A 22,300-nucleotide genomic window follows, 5' to 3' on the forward strand; every position below is an offset into this window, starting at 1 on the left:
AAGGTGCTTTTCCCTTGAGCATGGATTACATGCTTGCTACTTGCTGTGTTAGTGTAACTGTGCCCATGCACCATGTTTGTTATCTCCCCAGTACTCCTCACTCAGTGAGTTATACCTCTGCTTCTGCACTGTTTGTATTGTGTCTTGTTCTACAGCTCACACTCCAGATAATTCCTTTATGGGATTTGTGACGGATGAACTCAATGAAACCGAGCGCCAACAAGTAACTCTCAACAAAGTCAGAAATATGGCTGTTGTGTATGGAAAGGAAGCAGCTATGTGGAAGGTAGGTTCCATCCGTCTATTCACATCACACAGAATACATATACCAATATATTAACAGCAAAATATATATTCAAAAAAGATAGATTCCTTTAAGCTAGTGTATTGTAGTGTTGAGCGGAATACACCATATTCGATTTCGCGATATATCACGAATATATAGACGAATATTCGTGAAATATTCGCTAAAATCGAATATTCGTGATATTTTATCAACAACATTTTTTTTGCAAAATTTCGCTAATGCGAATGCGAAATTGATTGCGAAATTCTGAAACATTCAATTTCACCTGCCCTTTGGAAAAAGTGTGGTTTTACGTAATGGACCCTGCAACTAACAACAAGGTATTAATAAAATAAATACATTATTATATAGATTTGAGGGTTTACTTTGACCAATTTGTATATTGATTAGTTTAATAAATATTGAATAACCATAGATTTGGAAAATACAGATCTCTCCTCTAGACTGACCTGTATTGAGTTAGGTAAAGATCAACCGTACACTGGGGCCCCTGATTCTGTTGAGTTAAAAAAAAGCCAAGTAAACCGTTTACGTTGACATCTCTTAAATGTCTTTATGTTAAACAGTTATTATTCTCATTAAAGAGGTGAAATGCAAATGATGACACGGGACAAAAGATGGAAAATTCTTTGAAGATGTGATACACTGGAAAAACGCACAGAAACACTCCACTCTCTCTAGCCACCTTGTGAATCTGCACTGAAATACTGCTGGGAGTGATCTTATATACTGGTCGTGCAGGCAGGTTCTTTTTGGTTGCTATGGAGGTTGCTAACCTCTGACAATTGTGGTAGGAGAACTCTGATTGTCTCTGATGCAAAAGAAGGGCGGAGAAAGTATTCGCGAATAATCGTAATACAAATATTCGCGATAGCGAATATTCGTCAACATAAAAGGATCGCCTCAGCTTAGCTACTCGGCCCAGGGTCTCTAATCATACCAGCAATGCTTTTAGACATCGATGGAGATCACTAGGATGTGATCTGTTTTAAAAATAAATTTGAAAAAATTTGAATATTCGTAATAGCGAATTTTGGCCACGATATTCGAGTTATTCGCGAATAATTGAATATGCAATATTCGTAACGAATATTCGCAATACGAATATTCGTGAGCAACACTAGTGTATTGTTGGTTCACTTAACTTTTCCTTCGATTTCTCTTCGAAATGTTTTTTTTCTTTTGTCTGAATTTCTCACTTCCTGTTTCTCCTCAGTAAGCTTGCCACCATCATCTGGCTGGGGATTAGTCAGCCAGAACAGCTTACTGAGGAGGAACAGGAAGTAAGAAATTCAGACAAAGAAAACAAAGGAAAAAACACATTTAGAAGGGAAATCGAAAGAAAAGGTAAATGATCCAACAATGCACTAGCTTCGTGAACCTAATTAAAAATTAAAAAAACAAACCTTTAAAACCCCTTTAACCACCCTGGCGGTATGATTATTTCAGAAAAAAGGTGCTGAAAGCGGTACAATTATTTGCAAGGAAATTTGGTGTTTTATACTGTAGGCCTGTAATTTTTAGGAATAACTCACTTAAATCTCACCAAACAAGAGTCTAGTAGACATCCCGGGTATGACATTTTTTTTAAAACAAAATGATAAATTATAATATAATAAATAATTATAAATAATTATAACAAATAATAATATAATTAAAATAAAAATTATTCAATAATGTAATCAACTCAAAATCACTGAAATTTGCTCAGTTGCAGAATTGTCGCTGTCATTACTTTTATTTTTTTATGACGAATTTCCCCACAAATCGCTATCACTCAATTCTGCAAGTGATTTTAATTTATTATCGCTGTTTTCTAGCTGCTCTAAAATCACTTTTGATATAAAGGGACACTTTTGGTTGCTATGGACAATCTACAGTTTGCAGTCAGAAAGAACCGTTTTTATTATATAAAAGTACATGTAGGACACTGGGCAGACCACTAGGGACAAGGGGGGTGTGTGTATTTTTTACATACAGTACTGTAATCTATAAGATTACAGTATACTGTATGTATAGTGTTTGTTTACTTTTTTGAATTTGGCACCGTTCTCCGCTCCCGTGCGTCGTAACGTCGCAGGGAACGGAGATCGGCGGCACACAGAGGCACTGTGTGAATCAAGCGAGGACCCCGCTCGCTCACACAGCGCGGTGGCATCGCTAGATCCAGGGACAAGGTAAGTAAACCAAGCCTATGGATGCTGCGAGGCGGGTTACCGATCCTAGCAAAAAAATCTCACCCCGAGTCAGACTCGGGAACATCGCTCAGAAGGTTAAATAGAAAAGACAGCCTAACGCAGTACGGGGCATGTGCGTTGTAGTGATAATACTGCTTTGGGGTAACATATAAAATGACTAGCACCTCAACACACCACACAGTGCATTGCAATAATGCGGTAAAACATGTTTTACAATGCAGAAAATGTGAATAGGCCCTTGGTGTTACATGACAACTTAAAATTAAGCTGTCGTGCTACAGAACAGTAAAAGTCACCAACTTCAGAAGATGCTTAAGGGTGAGGGGGGGGGGGTAGATAGGTCATGTGGTGGTCGTCATGTCCTTCATGTTTCCCTCCTCGTTGGGTACCAAGTGTGGATCACACCAGAGACCTACCCCAGGGTAGGTTCTTCTGGGCTACGCTAACTACCTGTAACAGGATCCATTTTAGTACACATGGGATACCTTTACTCTTGTGCCATTTTCTTCAGTGCCCTGGGACAAGGCTGATGCTGCTGTGGGGGAATACTCGACCCTAAGTCGGGCTTCTACTATTAAAAATGAATGTACACCGTGTACACTTGCACCATAACTGTTCTCCTATTAACTCACAGGTCCTTGTGACAATGTACACCTTCTCTGTAACTTATATTTGGAAGAGACATTCTGAGCCTTGTCCACATCTACCTTTCCCAATAGCACAACGGGCCCCGCCATGCACTTAGCATGGGCTCCATGTGTGCACATAACTTAACTCTTGGGCTCCCATACCTCAGGATGGCAACCTCCCATGTACAGGATGGGAACCTCCCATGTACAGGATGGGAACCTCCCATGTACAGGATGGGAACCTCTGCGGTGCCAATTTGCTACCATTGCTATGGGAGACAGACCGCTGGTGAAAGGAGTGGCAACAACCTCTCCCTAATGCTAAAGGCCGTTTTACTTGTAACAGGTACACGCTACCTGCTTGATAACCTTCCGTTATCCTAGGTAAAGCTTGTGTCTCAACACACCATTGGCTCCTGCTGCTGTCAATCAGTCAGCAAGCCAATCAGGGAAGGGAGCTCTGTGTCTGAATGGAATGCAGGGAACTGTGACTCAGCTTGGGTGCCCCCATAGCACGCTGTTTGCTGTGGGAGCACTGAACAGGAGGGAGGGAGCCAGGAGCACAGAAGTGGGACCTGAGAAAAGGAGGATCTGGGCTGCTCTGTGCAAATCCGCTGCAACAGAGCAGGTAAGTATAACATGTTTGTTATTTTTATAGGGAAAAAAAACAAAGCTTTACAATAACTTTAAACTGAGAGTTCAATTGGGATTAAAAGTGATTGTAAAGGCACATTTTTTATTAAAATGTTTTAAATAACAAACATGATATACTTACCTGCTCTATGCAGTTGTTTTTGCACAGAGCAGCCCCAATCCTCCTTTTCTCGGGTCCCTCTATGCTGCTCCCAGCCCCTCCCTCCTTTAAGTGCTCCTCAGCCAACAGCTTGCTACAGGGGGCACCCGAGCTGAGTCAGAGCTCCGTGTATCAATTCAGACACGGAGCCCTGACCTGGCCCCGCCCTCTCGCCCCCCTGATTGGCTGACTGACTTTGATTGACAGCTGTGGGAGGGAAACGTGTCCTGGATGGCTGAGGGGATCGTAGACATGGAGAGAGAAGGAGCTCAGGTAGGTAATTTGGAGGTGCTGGGGGGGGCTGCTACACACAGAAGTTTTTTTTATCTTAATGCATAGAATGCATTAAAGCGGAGGTTCACCCTAAAAACATGTATTTAACATTCCATTCAGCATAATTCCAACATTTACACTATGCCGTTTTTTTGCTGTACATACCATCTTATTGTTTTTTTCCACCCGGAGTAGGCGTTCCTATGCAGAGGCTAGATGATTGATGCCTTGTGAAAAACGTTCTCCCGGCGCATAAGGCGCGTCACCAGTTTTCCGAAAGTAGCCGGCTCTATACGGTGCCTGTGCAGTCAGCTCTACACGGCAGGCGCAGGCGCCGTATAGCGCCGTATAGAGCCGACTAGCAGTTCGGCTACTTTCGGAAAACTGGTGACGCGCCTTATGCGCCGGGGGGAAGTTTTTCACAAGGCGTCAATCATCTAGCCTCTGCATAGGAACGCCTACTCCCGCGGGAGTGAGAACCAGGAAGCCGGGTGGAAAATAACAATAAGACGGTATGTACAGCAAAAAAAAAAAAAAAAAACGGCATGTTTTTAGGGCGAACCTCCGCTTTAAGATAAAAAAACTTCAGCCTTTGCAACTCCTTTAATCTAATACCCCTTATCTAAATGCATGGAACATGTTGCAACCTTTATAAACTTTTATCGTTTCATAACTTCCTGATTTTCCAGGTTGACTTAGTCCATTTTTTTTTCAAATTGTCAAATGTCATGCCTTACTTACATCCCTCTCTCTTTCTTCTTTGGTGCCTCCCTTGATGACATTGCACAGTTGCAGGTATGAACTTTTGTCTACATCTCCTACTTCCTCCTATCATAGTCATTGTTCTTCAGCGGCACCTTTGAAACGGTATTGAAATGTGTGACGGAATTATACCAAATCGCACTGTCTAGCATTATAATGAGGAAAAGCCAGTTGAAGATTGACCAGAAAAGGAAGAAAAATAAAAACAAAACCTAATAATCCAAATATTCAAACTCAGTCCTTTGTAGCATAACTGCAGTCTGATGTTTGGGTTTCCAAAGATGCAACACTAATAATTGTTGCCCAGAATGCAAAAAGCTTATAAATCATTGCTGATTAGAAAATTTCTCTAAACGGCTAGAGCCACTTAAAAGGAGTCAAATTTAGCTGTACCACTGCAATCTGTTTTTGAGATCCTAGATTGTGATTATTGGATTTATTGCACCTGAAGCCATGTGTGTAAAGTCCCAGAACAATGACACAGCAGTATGATATCAAGCTTCTAAATAATATTATGCATGTACATAAGTACATTCTGGCTCATGACTGTAAATCTAGAGTGATACCGCGGCATGATACTAAAGTGACTAGTGTATGTAATGTTCTGTCTCTAGGGCAGACAGCTAAACCTTCTTGTCCCATAAACTTCAGATACCATGGACCAGATTCACAAAAGAGATACGACGGCGTATCTCTTGATTCATAGAATCAGTTACGCATAGATATCCATAAGATCCGACAGGTGTAATTGTTTTACACTGTCGGATCTTAGGATGCAGTACCGCGGCCGCCGCTGGGGGGAGTTCGCTTCGTAAACCAGCGTCGGGTATGCAAATTAGGAGTTACGGCGATCCACGACGGATTTTCGCGTTCGCTACGTCGCCGCTAGTCTAGTTTCCCGTCGCAAAGTTAGTCGTCGTTTTTGGTGCCTTAACTTTACACAGCAATCGTATTGCTGTATAAAGTATGGCCGTCATTCCCGCGTCGAAATTTAAAAATGAACGTCGTTTGCGTAAGCCGTCCGGGAATACGGAATTACGCTACGCGCGTCGCCGTTCAAAAAAATGACGTCACTGCGCGCAAAGCACGGCGGGAATTGCGAAACGGAGCATGCGCAGTAGGTCCGGCGCGGGAGCGCACCTAATTTAAATGGCACACGCCCATTTGAATTGGCCCGCCTTGCACCGGACGTATTTACGATACACCTCCGCAAGTTTCCAGGTAAGTGCTTTGTGGATCGGGCACTAAAACTGGAAACTTGCGGCGGTGTATCGTAAACGGGTTACGTTACACGGCCGCAAATGTATGTGAATCTGGCCCCATATTTCTTTGATCTCAGTTTTATTAGAACAAGCTAGGTGAAACTACAAAATAACAGAAATAGACCTTGCATACATTACAGCATACATTACAGAAACAACGATCTTCAATATAGGATGAGATAGTAAAAACTTACTTTTTAAGTTCTCTAAGGAGTGATGGCGATAGATTCTCAAAGAATGGTGGCTGCTTTACTTCCTGTGAAGATTCTACCCAGAATTCCCTGCTTACTAACAACTTCCTTAACTACACATACAGTAAATCAAATAAACATAACAACTGTAGCAATACCAAAAAAGAACACTAGATGGAGCCTGTACTCCACATATGATTGTCTTTTGTAAATTACAAACCTTACATGTCATTTTAACAACACAGATACAGATAATCAACATAGACATCTGATGGACAGAACATGTAAAACTAATAATAAACCTATCTTATTTGATCCTTTTTTAAATAAACCATTGGAAGCATTTTGTTTTATTTGTTCTGGTTTCAAATGCAAGACAACTTTAATGGCTAGCTCTCAAGTTTATATACAGTTTTCAAGTCATGCTTCAGTGATCACAGGAACAATCAAACTCTCCACCCACACCCTGGGGGGCTTCAATATACCTTCAGATGGCTAATTGCTAAACATTCCAGACATCTCTGTGCCGGGCTATAATTATCACTGCACCTGAGAAGTCACATTCCTTCATTAACAGAATTCAAACAAAACACCATCACACAATAAATCCCCCTCAATCCACATCTTTAGACAGACGTTCTGTCTCCGCATACAGCTTGACAAGTTCCATTCCACACACACAACAGTATTTAGCATACATAATGAGAGATCCTGGACCAGACTCAATTAGCATGTCAACAGTCTACACAGAGAGATGAGTCATAGAATAAACCAACACTTTGCACTATCTCCTGCAATATGAGCTATCAGTAATGTCCCCTGTCCTGTATTTTTAGGATATCATTTCTCAGTCACCCTATGGCCCTATCGGACATAAGGTGACCCTAGACATAAGAGTTATTAATGATGCTGGCACAGGAGTACCCCTCATCCTTCCAAAGTCTCTGTTTGTCCCGGGTCATTCCGTTACAGATACATACAAAAATATCTGTTGATCCTGCCAGGTCAGACACCTTTGACACCATTTTGGGACCATTGACATTTACAGAGCGATCAGTGCTATAAATATGCACTGATTACTGTGTAAATGTCACTAGCAGGGAAGAGGTTAACACAAGGGGGGCGATCAAGGGGTTAACTGTGTTCCCTATTGTGTGTTCTAACTGTGGGGGGATGGGACTAACTAGGAGAGATGATAGATCTTGGTTTCTAATTTGTAGAAACACACAATCTGTCTTCTCTCCTCTGATAGCACCGGTATTTGTGTGTTAACACACACAAACCCCTGTGCTGCTGCTCGTGCATGCAATCGTGCATGGCCAGCGGTGATCGCGTCAGCCGGCCATGCGCACCGGGTTCCCTGCTGCAGGGGGTGCGCCGCCCTCTGGTGGCTCTTCTGGGCGAAGCCGTGTATGTATGGGATTTCGCCCAGGAGAGACATTCTGCCGCAGTAAATATGTGGTTAAATATACCATTGAAAGCATTTTGCTATTTCTGTTTGATATCGAATGATCCTGACAGAAATATATTGGAAACGTCCTGTGCTCTCTGCCCGTGCTGCTCTCTTACCAGTTGTAGTTAGCATTGTTCAAAACATCTCTCCCCTATGGTAAGTAGAATTGTGCATTCGTTTTCGTCCGAATGCATTTTCGTCCGAATTTCTGGTATTTTCGTTATCGTTTTAACAAAAACGAACGCGCAGAATCCAGCTACAACAGTTCAATATAGATAGGAGATTCAACATGACGCTGACAATAGCAATCTGTGTCTATCGAATCTGTGGTGGAATGTGCCTCACCTTAACTCTATTAGTCCAAGATTATTCTACTTAGAGAGAAAAGATTCGACATTATAGAGACAGTGTTGGGGTAGACCATTCGGCATGAACGTTGAAGATTCGACGAAGCAGCGAAAGACATACAAATGTCGAATCTGTCGTTGAAGGATTATGGTGCCTGTCGAAAGAAGATTCGACAAGCAGCTAAACTGTACGACACCGCAATCGTACATTTCTGGTCAAACGCTCGGCCCATAGACTATAGAAGAATTTGAATGTTGGTTGACTAGTAGTAATAATTTATAAATATAATTATTACTAGTGTCATACAACATTAGAAGTCTTCTATAGCTTGTAGGCGGAACATTCGACCGGAAATGTACAATTGCGGCGTCGTATAGTTTAGCTCAGGGGTGCCAAACCTTTTGAAGCGTGAGGGCCACTTAAGTGACTTGGTAATCGGTCGCGGGCCACAATCAATGAGTGGAGCGTGTGGATGGCAGGTCCGTGTCCGCTCTGCATATGTAGAGTGGATACGGACACAGCCCACTATACTCTTTTTTTTTTTTCTGGATTGGATTGGAGGTAGAACACAAGTTGGTTTACATCTGCTACTCCTTATAGGTGAATGGAGGGTCCAACTGGGTCAAACTGACCATGTGAAGGTGGCCCAGGGCTGCTTTTACACTGATGTGCGGGTGCAACGCAGTGTACCTTTTGGCTTTCCTGCACTTTGCAATAGACTTCTAATATATTCTGCAAGTTTGGTGCACTTTCAGAAAGCTCACCAAACTCAGTGCAGGCAACCTGCAGGTATACTGCTCTGCATCTGCGGGTGGGTTTGAAAGCAGTCCAGTAACCATTGCAGAACAGATATGCCCATATATACACTGTGATTTTAGTAATAAACTGAGCTTTAATAACACTATTCTATTCTATCCCAAAACAGGAGGTCATGGGCCACATCAGAGGGCTCCGCGGGCCACATGTGGCCCCCGGACCACTGGTTGGGCACCCCTGGTTTAGCTGCTCCGTCGAATCTTCTTAAAACATTTGACAGACATCATAAGCCTTCAATGACAGATTCGACCTTAATTAATTCGGATTTTCGGACGAATGCATTTTTTAACGAAACAAAAAAAATAAAAGCGAATTTCGGGAGTAACTAAATAAATGTATTTTTCGGACGAAAACAAAATATTTCAGTGTGCACATGTCTAATCAGAAGAGAAAAGGAGGTGTTGTATAGTGACATCGTAGGGTGACAATGTTGCAGATACAGTACAGTGAGTGAGTGCTTTCATCCTAGCACAGGAAGTGTTGTGTTGGAAAGGTCACAAATTTAATGCGAAGGAAAAAACTAACAAGAAAACAAATACAGCTACGCCAATTATGGATCGGTATACTGCAACATATTAAATTTTTGTTCTTAGGTTTAGATACAATTTAAGATTGCAGTTGGACATGTGAAAAAGTTCCAACCAGTGGGGAATTACCTCCCTCCATCCCGTAGGTACATAGGCATAGTGATTGGCTTAAAGCGGGAGTTCACCCTAAAAAAAAAATTTAAGATTAGATTGATGCTCATTTTGTCAAGGGGAATCGGGTAGTTTTTTTAAAAACGAAGCAGTACTTACCGTTTTAGAGAGCGATCTTCTCCGCCGCTTCCGGGTATGGTCTTTGGGACTGGGCGTTCCTATTTGATTGACAGTCTTCCGACGGTCGCATCTATCGCATCACGAGTAGCCGAAAGAAGCCGAACGTCGGCGCGGCTCTATACGGCGCCTGCGCACTGACGTTCGGCTACTTTCGGAAAATCGTGACGCGATGTATGCGACCGTCAGAAGACTGTGAATCAAATAGGAACGCCCAGTCCCGCAGCCCATACCCGGAAGTGGCGGAGAAGATATATCTCTAAAACGGTAAGTACGGCTTCGATTTTAAAAATACTTCCCGATTCCCCTTGACAAAATGAGCATCAATCTAAGGTTAAAAATTTTCATTTCCGGGTGAACCTCCACTTTAATGACTAAAATTTTCAGGGCTTCAGCAGTGACAGCCTATGCATTTCTATTATGATATATGTCCTTGAAACCACTAGAAGTAACTAATATAAAATTAATGCAGTTATTTTACATGAAACAGATCATGTGTGAGCTGTACCAGACCTACACTCAGTGATGGAATTATTATCACAGCGTGATTCATTTTACATTTGTCTGGGAAAGCATCAATCACAGGAGAAGTATGTGACATATCATTTACAATGCAGTCACATATGCGGCACATTCATAATATAGAAAAAATTATAATATATCTTCACGGTGTAAGAATCTCTGGATTCTTGATGTGAATACAATGAAAACAATTTAATGCTGATAAAAGACTTTTACCAGCTCCTACTAATCAAATGATTCCCTTTTTTGCCAGGGTAAGGAAAAGTTTCTGTCGGTTTTACACAATTACATGGAAGTGCACGGGACAGTTTATTTCGAGACCCAGAGGCCCCCTGAAGTTCCTGCGTTTGTCAAAAATCATGGTTTGCTTCCCCAACAAGACCTACAGCAGCTGCTCAAGAAGTCCAAGGTATGTTGTGAGAGGGGTAATAGGAAAATACATTAAAAAGACAAGTATTTGACAGGGTATTTTAACCTGACAAATGCTCCCCTTTAAGTGTGAACCTAGCCCAGGAGTTAAGGTTAGGACTAGGTTTTTTAGGGGTTGTGTGCAAAGCTGACTGTAATGCTGCGTACACACGATCATTTCATGTAAAAAACAACGTTTTTAAAAAATTTAATTTAAAATGATCGTGTGTTGGCTTCACATAATTTTTCGGGTTCTGAAAAACGCAAAAAAAAATTCGAACATGCTACATTTTTTAACGACGTTTTAAACAATGTCGTTTTTTCAGGTTGTAAAAAATGATCGTGTGTGGGCTAAAACGATGTTAAAAACCTGCGCATGCTCAGAAGCAAGTTATGAGACGGGAGCGCTCGTTCTGGTAAAACTACCGTTCATAATGGAGTAAGCACATTCATCACGCTGTAACAGACAAAAAAGCGTGAATCGTCTTTTACTAACATGAAATCAGCTAAAGCAGCCCAAAGGGTGGCGCCATCTGCATGGAACTTCCCCTTTATAGTGCTGTCGTACGTGTTGTACGTCACCGCGCTTTGCTAGAGCATTTTTTTTAACGATCGTGTGTGGGCAACGTCATTTTAATGATGAAGTTGGAAAAGCCGTTGTGTGTACGCGGCATAAGAGATAAATTACAGGTTAAAGCAATTGTTTTAGTAAATGTTTAATTTAAAGCTGTGCCATTAGTGCCGGTTCACACAGGGGCAACGCGACTTTACAAGGCAACTTCAGTGCAACTTGGAGCAACTTACAACGCGACTTAAAGTTGCCTCCAGGACAGGCGACTTTGGCTGTGGCCAATCACAAAATAATCAGCTCTGTGGGAGGGAGGAGTTTTGACTGAGTAAACTATTTTCTCTTCCTGTAAAGTTGCTTCAGTTAAGACAGTGATCCGACTTTGGAGGCAACTTCCATTGCAATCAATGGGTACAAGTTTCCTAGAAGTCACCTTGTAGTAGTACAGGAATCTTTTCTGAATTCAGAGTGACTTCAGTAGTGTACATTAAGACGGCTCTCATTCACTTCAATGGAATTTCTCATGTCGGGGCGACACAAGTCGGATCCCACGTCGCTGTAGTGTGAACTGACGCTTAGAGAAGACTGTAAACACTTATCTTTCTTGCTGCTGCTAAAAACTGCTTCGATCAAGAGGAATTGTTTGCTAAAGTTTGTGCAAAAACAAACACTTTCGATAGTGTCGATCTCCTTAGTCACACACAGTGCTTGGTGGTTTCTCCCACTGACCCTCATTTGACTACAGAACAGAATAGTCCTTGTGTAAGACCAAAAAGGGTTTCTTGAAAGACCAAACCACCAGCTCAGACACTTGCCTAGCAAAGGTGATAGCCAAAAAGAAAAAACAAACTCCCGTGTCCAGTTATTGCCAGCTAAGGGTATCTGCTAGCCATTTGTCCACAGTAATGCCGCATACACACGGTCGGAATTTCCGACAACAAATGTTCGATGGGAGCTTGTTGTCGGAAAATCCGACTGTGTGTATGCTCCACCGGACATTTGCTGACAGAATTTCTGATTTGTACGCAGATAAAAAAAAAAAAACTTGATTGAGATAGGTAAAGGGACACCGTGCAATTTATTGGTATGAGTATTATTGTGCACCTAAAGTAAATCTAGCATTTTTATAATTTTTCAAATACATACTGTAATGTGATCTGCTTTAGAAAAGTATTTTTTATCATGTATCAGTACATGTGTATATATCTTTATTGCAATATATAATTTGTTATTCTACATGTACTATACAGTTCAACCTCGGATTACGAGCATAATCCGTCCCAGGAGTATGCTTGTAATCCAAAGTACAAAGCGAGTTTCCCATTGAAGTCAATGGAAACGAAAATAATTTGTTCCACATTGACTTCAATGGGATGCAATACCAAATGCAGCCAGAAGTGGGGTGGTGCTAGAGAATGCCGAAAACGTCCGAAAAGGCACAAGGACACTGCGGCTCGGTTCATGCACCCCGTACCTCAGGCCAAATGAGGTACTACAGGCCAATGTTTGGCTTTTCTCGGCTCCTGCGCCCCCATACTTCAGGCCAAATGAGTTACTGCAGGCCTATTTTCGGCTCTGCTCGACTTCTGCGCCCTCGTACCTCAGGCCAAATGAGGTACTGCAAGCCTATTTAGCTTGAATTCTGCTCGTCTTGCGAGTCAACACTTGCAAACCGAGTCAGAATAATAAAAAAAAAAAAAGTTGCAAATCAAAACGCTCTTAAACTCTTAAACCGTTACTCTTAAACCGAGGTTCCACTGTATATGGGAGAGACCATGTTTGCTCATTACATATTCTCTGTTAGTAGAAATACAGAATGCTTGTGTTACTCCTCTTTCACTGCAAGTATATTTAAACAGTCATTTACCAGGTTTTGTTGACTAGTAGCCAGATTCAGGTAGGACGCCGCATCTTTAAGGCGGCGTAGCGTATCGTATTTACGCTACGCCGCCTTAAGTCAGAGAGGCAAGCACTGTATTCACAAAGCACTTGCCTCCTAACTTACGGCGGCGTAATGTAAATGTGGCCGGCGTAAGCGCGCCTAATTCAAATGAGGATGGGGGGCGTGTTTTATGTAAATGATTGGTGACCCGACGTGATTGACATTTTTTACAAATGGCGCATGCGCCGTCCGTGTACATATCCCAGTGTGCATTGCTCCAAAGTACGCCGCAAGGACGTATTGGTTTCGATGTAAATGATGTCCAGCCCCATTCATGGACGACTTATGCAAACAACGTAAATTTTTCAAATTTTGACGCGGGAACGACGGCCATACTTAACATTGACTAGGCCAGCTAGGGGTCAGCTTTATCTTTACGCGGCGTAACTCTTACGGAAACGGCGTATCTTTACTGCGACGGGCGCACGTACGTTCGTGAATCGGCGTATCTAGGCATTTACTTATTCTACGCCGAACTCAACAGAAGCGCCACCTAGCGGCCAGTGTAAATATTGCACCCTAAGATACGACGGCGCAGGCCGTCGTATCTTAGATAGGTTTAAGTGTATCTCAGTTTGAGCATACACTTAAACTTACGACGGCGCAGATTCTGAGTTACGTCGGCGTATCTACTGATACGCCGGCGTAACTCTCTATGAATCTGGCTATTAGTATACAAATAAGAGAGGGAGAATGTACAAATGTATGTTGTTTGATTTACAACTGTCAAAATATTGAACAACAAACATATAAAACATGGACTTTTCACATAAATCGTATAAGGAATTTGCATTTTTTTTATATAGAAAAATATCCCAATGGCATATGGAAGTAAGTCATTAGCTCTTCAGAACAAACTGCTGAGTGTTTGGTAGATTGACTTCATGAAAACAGCTGGTTGTTGACACACAGTATGTGACTGCTTTGTTGCATCTTTCCGTAGGACTAATACTTTCAGACAGAATTATTCCAAGAGGTTATTTATATAACAGGTGAAGAGAACAGATTTTCCCACCATACTCAGCCAACTAGAGACATCATGGAGTTGTTTTAAAGTAAAATACAGTGCTTTTTTGATTGTGAACCAGTCATCTGTACTTTAGAGCACTTTACTCCAGCTGGTTTATCTGTCCAAATGAGTTATGCTGCGTTGGACCGTTTTCATCGGACGAACCGATCGTGTGTGGGCCCCATCGTTTTTTTTCCCATCGGTGAAAAAACTTAGAACCTGTTTTAAAATTATCTGATGGTTAAAAAAACTATAGAAAAAAAAATCGTCTGTGGGCAAGTTAAAAATCCACGCATGCTCAGAATCAAGTCGACGCATGCTCGGAAACATTGAACTTAATTTTTCTCAGCACATGGTAGTGTTTTACGTCACCGCGTTCTGACACTAATTGATTTTTAACTGATGGTGTGTAGGCAAGACTGATGAAAGTCAGCTTCGTCGGATATCTGATGAAAAAATACATCGGTCTGTTTTCATCGGATGAACCGATCGTGTGTACGTGGCATTATAGTTGTGGTTAGTCAGTGTTTTAATCCAGTCAACCCTGCCAGACAGCATGCCATGTCCTGGATCTCCCTGTAGTTAAGGTATACAGGTGAATCTCATAAAATTAGAATATCATCAATAAGTTAATTATTATCTCAGAAAATTTGAATATTACATAAGAATACAAAAAAAAGGATTTTTAATACAGAAATGTTGGCTTACTGAAAAGAATATCCATGTACAGTATAGTATGCACTCAATACTTGGTCTGTGTTACATTTGTATAAATTACTGCATCAATGCGGCATGGCATAGAGGAGATCAGTTAGTGGCACTGCTGAGGTGTTATGGAAGCCCAGGTTTCTTTGATAGTGTCTTTCAGCTCATCTGCATTGTTGGGTCTGGTGCTTCATCTTCCTCTTGACAATGGAAGTGAGGTAGTAGGTATTGGCGCCTCTTAATTAGTGTAAAAACAAAAAAATAATACTAAATGAAAATAAAACTTAAGATGAGGAATAAATCAGTAACCTCCTATGAATCCGTGCCTATATAGTTATTCGTGGTGTGTGGGTATATATGGATATATATCAAACCCTTTCTGGATCATAAACAAAGACTATAATGCTCAAAATCAACAACTGCGTCGGCCGCGCGTACGTTCGGGAATTCGCGTATCTAGCTAATTTGCATACTCAACGCGGAAATCGACGGAAGCGCCACCTAGCGGGGAAAAAAATATTGCAGTTACGATCCGACGGTGTAAGAGCCTTACGCCTGTCGGATCGAATGGATATCTATGCGTAACTGATTCTAAGAATCAGTCGCTTAGATACAACGGCCCAGATTAGGACTTACGACGGCGTACATGGCGCTGCGCCATCGTAAGCCCTTTGAGAATCTGGGCCTTAATAATTTGGGAAAAGGAAGGGTTTTTTGTTTCCAAACATAAATGTCGCTTTAGCAATAAAAGATCTTTACATTCCTACTTGCAAAAACGTCTGCACAGCTAAATTGTACACTAATGCCCTGTACACATGAGCGGAATTTCCGTCTGAAAAAACATCTAACTTTTTCCGACGGAAATTCCGCTCATGTGTACAGGGCATTAGTGTGCAATTTAGCTGTGCAGGAATTCCTCTCAAGCTTGACTTACATACACAAGGTCACACAAGTTCTCTGAACTTTCGAGCGTTAGGAACGCAGTGACGTACAACACTACGACGAGGTGAGAAAAAAGAAGTCCAATGCTTCCAAGCATGCGTCAAATTGTTTCCGAGCATGCATGTTTTTTTCCCATCGGAATTCCATACAGACGAACGGATTTTCCGATAGGAATTTTTTCCATCTGAAAATCGAAGAAGCTGCTCTCAAACTTTTGCCATCGATTCTGCCATCTGCTGGGCACATGTGCAGCTCAGGGTATGATTCCAGCATGTGCCAGGTGAATGAATAAACTCCCACATACATGCATGGGAGTTATGTCATTTTAGTGAGGCCAATGAAAAAGGCTGAAGATCCCAAATCCAGGAGACAGTGAGAAAATGTCAGGCCTCGTACACACGGGCAATAATCTCATCAGGAAAAAAACGTTGTTTTTCCCGATGAGATTCTTGGCAAGAATTTCTTGCCACCCAAGTGTACACACTGACATTTCAAAAGAACCACGGTTCTCTTAAAAGGCAAGAGCGCGGTGACGTCATCGCGTACGACGAGCATGCGTTCGTCACATTCGATGCCGTCGTCGCCATCTTGCTTCACCCTACCTATGCTGTGGAAGCTACCGCGCATTCGTCAAAGTCATTTCGAGCATGTGTGGGTTTCCACGGCGACAGGTAAGTACAGGCCCGTCGCTACAGGACAGGCAAAACAAACAATTGCTTGGGGCCCCGAGCTGGCCTGGGGCCCCTAACTTCCCCTTCCCAGGCTGTAGCGTGGCCAAGCTCCTCTTCCTTCCACCTGGAGTCCTGTCAGTCTGACCGGGTACCGCGCGTAGTACAGGAGATTCAGTTTTCTGTTTCCGGTCAGACTGACAGAAAGTGCACACTGAGTGCTCACTTCCTTTCAGTTCGGCCGGGAAGACAGGAAACTGAATCTTCTGTACCACGCGCGGTACCCGGCACTATCTGATAGGGGACTGGGGAAGAGGAGTTCGGTCACGCTACAACTGCAGCCTACAGGGAAGAATGGGAGGTAAGAATAGACAAATAAATTAGTGTAGCGTTAACGTAGGCTTTGCATGCGGGGGGGGGGGTTGCTTGGGGGCCCCCATTTTGCTTGGGGCCCCCAAATTCCTTCAAACGGCCCTGGGTAAGTATACACACTCTCTGGTTTCACGTCGGGAAACAGGCCGACAAGAATCTCAACGAGAAAATGGAGAGCGTGTTCTGTATTTTTTTCGTTGAGATTCTGGTCAGATTTCCCGACGAGAAACCTGAAAGCCTCGTACACACGCTCGGAAAACCGGTCGTGTGTACGAGGCCACAGTGTTGGAAAGTGAGTTCATGGACACTGCATCGTGGGAGCAGAGGTGTGTATAGTTCCACTTTCAGATGATAGCAATTGGAGGTAGAACTGGCTCTGAAACACTATCAATGTGATTCAATAAAAAAATTCTCAACCTTAATCAGATCACTTGGATTTGTGAGGACTCAAGAACGACTGGCAATATTGAAATTGTATGCAAGCCCTCACAATTGCCTGCTTTTATGTGTTCCCTTTTAGTCTGTAAAATATATCATTAAAGCGTTTTATATATTTGTTTGATAACTGCAAAAAGCACCTATTGATCTTGTCAGAAAAAAAGAGCTGTTCTGTACACACTACCTGTGTGATCTCAAGGAAAGTAATTAACCCTTCTAGTTGTTTTCTTGAGACTAGAGAATTATTTGATTTTAAGAAGTAGAGATGGAAGAATGGAAGGGTTTGAGTAGTTTGTTTCCTTTTAGTCTGTTAAATATATCATTAAAGCGTTTTATATATTTGTTTGATAACTGCAAAAAGCACCTATTGATCTTGTAAAAAATAAAGAGCTGTTCTGTACACACTACCTGTGTGATCTCAAGGAAAGTAATTAAACCTTCTAGTTGTTTTCTTGAGACTAGAGAATAATTTGATTTTATGATGTAGAGATGGAAGAATGGAAGGGTTTGAGTAGTTTATCAAAAAAAAAAAAAAAAAACAATGGTGCACTGCTGACACTACTCAACAAAAATGCTGTGTAGACTTTCGAGCTGAGTGCATTTCTTACACTTCAACAAGTATTTTTCTGTACTTACATGATATTTGCAGGGATAAAACATGAGAAAATGTGCATGTAGTACAAAAATATACTGCACATGTTTTTTTTTTCAGTCTTTTGCCCTGGCATTACCTTTAACTACTTGCTGCTCGGTCACAGTAGATTCACTGTGACCAAGAGGCAGCTGCAGGCTCAGCAATGTAAATAAACAATGCTGGTTTGCTTCCGGGTTTAGGGCATGCATGCACGCCCTCCCCGGTGACCGGTGCTGTGGTTGGACACAGAGGGCCAGATTCTCAAAAGAGATACGACGGCGTATCTCCAGATATGCCGTCGTATCTCTGAGTCTGGCCGGTCGTATCTATGCGCCTGATTCTTAGAATCAGTTACGCATAGATTTCTATTAGATCTGACCGGCGTAAGTCTCTTACGCCGTCGGATCGTAACTGCATATTTACGCTGGCCGCTAGGGGCGTGTACGCTGATTTACGCTTTGAAATATGTAAATCAGCTAGATACGCGAATTCACGAGCGTACGCCCGGCCGACGCAGTGCAGATACGCCGTTTACGTTAGGCTTTTCCCGGCGTAAAGTTACCCCTGCTATATGAGGCGTATATGCGGCGTACCAATGTTAAGTATGGCCGTCGTTCCCGCAACGAAATTTGAAAATTTTACGTCGTTTGCGTAAGTCGTCCGTGAATGGGGCTGGACGTAATTTACGTTCACGTCGAAACCAATACGTCCTTGCGGCGTATTTGGAGCAATGCACACTGGGATATGTCCACGGACGGCGCATGCGCCGTTCGTGAAAAATGTCAATCACGTCGGGTCATGGCTATTTTACATAACACACGCCCCCCCTGTTCCAAATTTGAATTAGGCGGGCTTACGCCGGCCGAATTACGCTACGCTGCCGCAACTTACGGAGCAAGTGCTTTGAGAATACAGCACTTGCCCGTCTAAGTTGCGGAGGCGTAACGTAAATCGGATACGTTACGCCCGCACAAAGAACGCCGCTGTACGAGAATCTGGCCCAGAGCATTTTTGTCAGCAGGTCCTGGCCAATGATTTATGGCTGAGACCTGCTGATCAGCTGTGTCCAATCACAGTACAAACACACATGACTCTGTACACAGCTGTATCTAGCTGTTTCTTAACTCTGCAAAGCAGAGAGAAAAAACAGCCAAATCTGTTAATAAAAACAGCATATGTTACACATGTTACACTTGCTGGGCACAGCGTTAACCCCTTGATTGCCACTAGATGTTGGCCCTTTAAAAAGCCAGTGTCATTAGTACAGTGACAGTGTACAGTATTATCACTGATCACTGTATTAGTGTCACTATTGATGTCAGTTTCAGTCGGTGTACCTCCCAGTGAGAGTCTGTTAGCACCAGATTGCCCACCACACCATCACAGTCCCACTTTAAGTCGCTGATCATCACCATTACCAGTATAACATCATAGCTGCATAAATTCCAGTATATATACCATAGATTGTAGACGCTATAACTTTCACACAAACCAATTAATATATACTGATTGGGATTTTTTACCAAAAACACGTAGCAGAATATATTTTGGCCTAAATTTATGAAGACATTTTTTTTTGTTTTATAACAGAAAGTAGAACATATTGGAATTTAAAAAAATAAATAATAATTTATATAATAAAAAATAAAACAAAACCAGCGGTGATCAAATACCACCAAAAGAAAGCTCTGTTTTTGTTAAAAAATGTAATATATTTTATTTGCATACAGTGTTGCATGACTGCACAATTGCCAGTTGAAGTAGCACAGCGCTGAATAGTAAAAAAAACCCCATGAAGAAATCATTTCGATGAAACATGTCGGGGAGTGATTACTGAAGTCACAACCGCACACCTAACTTTCTAAGCTTGAACGTGGAATGGTCTAATCTGCCACCAGCTCAATTACCTAAGCAGCAGCTCCAGTACACCTGCACAAGGGCTGTGAGTAACACTTGGGCTATTCGTTGGTCCGCTGTGACCACTAGTTCACCTGGAGGATATCTTTATTTTTTGTTTTACACCGTGTCAGTTTTTGGATTTATACACTGCTTGTAACAAGAGTTACCTTTGTGAGTGCATTCTTTGGGAGATTTGTAGTGTGTTATTAAAAGTTGTGTTACAGTATCACACTATTGTGCTCTCTTTTTCTTATTTGCATATGGCTGTTATCTTGGAGTTTTCTTTTTGCTTCGGATCTCCATCTGTTTAACTGAATGCTCCACCCTATATGAAAAGAAGGAGTTCTATCAACTAAACTGAGGGGGTCAGTTAACAAGCCTGTGTGCCTAAACACGAAAGTGTCAGGCCATTTGTTGCGGTGAGTTTGCATTTCTGATGGGTGGTGGAAGCACGCAGTCACTGTGGTGTGGTGAAAGCACTTATTGAAGATCGGGAAGGATTTTTTCTTTTCCTTTGCTCTCCATTTATGAACTATTTATATATATTTTTTTGTTCACTTAGACAGTTCATGGACTTTATTTGCCAACCTGGTATTTTTTGATGCGATTTTTGCACGGATTTTTGGACACTTATATATTGACTCACTTAGAGGGTGGATTATTTATTTATTTTTCACTATGTCACTGTACCAATATTATATTTGTTGATATTTACATTTTCACATATTTTTTTGAGCGCTGTTTAATATCACATTTGGCACCTTATTTATAATAGGTATCACTGTATTTGCATATTAACTATTTTGGATTCTATAATTTTTAAAGCAGCAGCTCTTGCATATTTATTAATTTATTCATTTATTTTATAAATATCACTAGTGTTCACATTTATTCTCCAGCTACGCGCAGTGAGGGTGGCTCACATTAGACGGCCCTTATCTCCACCCCTTTTTTCTACAGTAAAAAAAAATGCCCTGGTCATGAAGGGAGTAAAACCTTCCGGAGGTCAAGTGGTTAAATACAAGGCCCATGATTGTTTAGTCTGAAGACCAAAGCACCGCTCCAGGTCGATCCACAATTAAGCTACCCCAGTCCAACACAGGTGAAGATCTAAGATTTAGTGCGGTTTTCATCAATCGATCTATAGATAAACATAAGGTTATCAATGACCTTTGAATGGTTATGAATGTTCTACATTGTCCTTAATAAATCAAATAAATGGTATTTTAAAATTTCACTTTTGGGGTTGAGTGGTATTTTACTCTCATCCACACATTTTAATAGGCCAGGGGATTAATTGCTCATTCCCGGAGCTCTTTGGTCATTCTTGGCAGGGAATGCATCTTAAAAACATTAAACATAGAAAGGTTTATTCAATCTGTAGATGATTAACCTTTTGTAATTAAGGATATTAAAGTGTATTTTATTTTACTATTCATCTTTTTTATTAGATCATAGTAAAGCAGTTTATTTATGTTTCATTGGGGCTTCTCTCTGTATTGCTGCAAAATCAACTTTATGGCTCAATCTAAACATTAATTTTGTATGGTGTATCGTGTAATACATGTACTTTTTGTGGGATGATCCTGTTAGTGTTTGGATAAGGATTCAGAACAAAGGAGAATATGGGACACTGGCAGTAGCCTCCCAACACCAAACTGAGGCTTGGAGTGCACCCCCTCCCCCCTCCACTGGGAGTGCGGCTGTGGAACATACTCTACTTAAGCAGCACAAACAGCCACCCACCCAGCTACATGTCATCCACCTAGATGACATCACTGCCACAAGCTCTACATTCCACCTAGTGGCCAATAAATATTATTCCCCTAGTATATCTCACTACCAGCTGATATTAGACACCAATTTTATCACCTTGAACTGAGGAAGTGGCAATTTAACTCCACAAAACACATTTTATTTCGTGAAATAAAGTAATTTAATGTTTTACTTAAGCAGATGACTCGTGCCTATCCTTTAAACCACCACATTGGATGCCTCTGCCAGTTGAACTACCCAAGGGTCTTTTTTGCGCTAATTCTTTCTACTACTTTGTTCACCCACCTGGGAACCCCCTAAGCGCACCCAGGATGGGAATGCCCAAGGCATAGTGAGCGACCACACCGTCCCTGCATGGAGACAGGTTTTCTCCACCTGCACACTAGGAAGGCTATGTGTTCCCCCATGGTCAGGTGACAACACCCTCAGCAGTCTTAAGTCCATTTTGACCTTTTTTCTTTTTATTGTGGAGCACTGCATTCTTGTTTTTGATTTAATCTACTTGTTAGGATTAAGTTTACCCGCTGGTGGCACTATCCTGCTTTGGGCTGTTTGCTGAAATTCCAGTGT

At 41.8% G+C, this 22,300-nt stretch overlaps 1 protein-coding gene across 5 annotated transcripts in view; it reads left to right on the forward strand.

Annotated features, from left to right (window-relative positions):
- The window catches only part of MGAT5B (alpha-1,6-mannosylglycoprotein 6-beta-N-acetylglucosaminyltransferase B), a 293,322-nt gene that overhangs the window by 210,909 nt on the left and 60,113 nt on the right, over nt 1–22,300 (forward strand). For 3 of the 5 annotated variants that reach the window (XM_040330121.1, XM_040330117.1, XM_040330119.1), the window contains exons 12-14: nt 156–286; nt 4,990–4,995; nt 10,623–10,778. In XM_040330121.1, the coding sequence (XP_040186055.1) occupies nt 156–286; nt 4,990–4,995; nt 10,623–10,778 (293 nt within the window). The remainder of the gene's footprint in view (nt 1–155; nt 287–4,989; nt 4,996–10,622; nt 10,779–22,300) is intronic. The other 2 variants (XM_040330118.1, XM_040330120.1) reach the window with 1 other exon arrangement.

The sequence above is a fragment of the Rana temporaria genome, chromosome 12 (assembly GCF_905171775.1).
Source record: "Rana temporaria chromosome 12, aRanTem1.1, whole genome shotgun sequence".
NCBI lineage: Eukaryota > Metazoa > Chordata > Amphibia > Anura > Ranidae > Rana > Rana temporaria.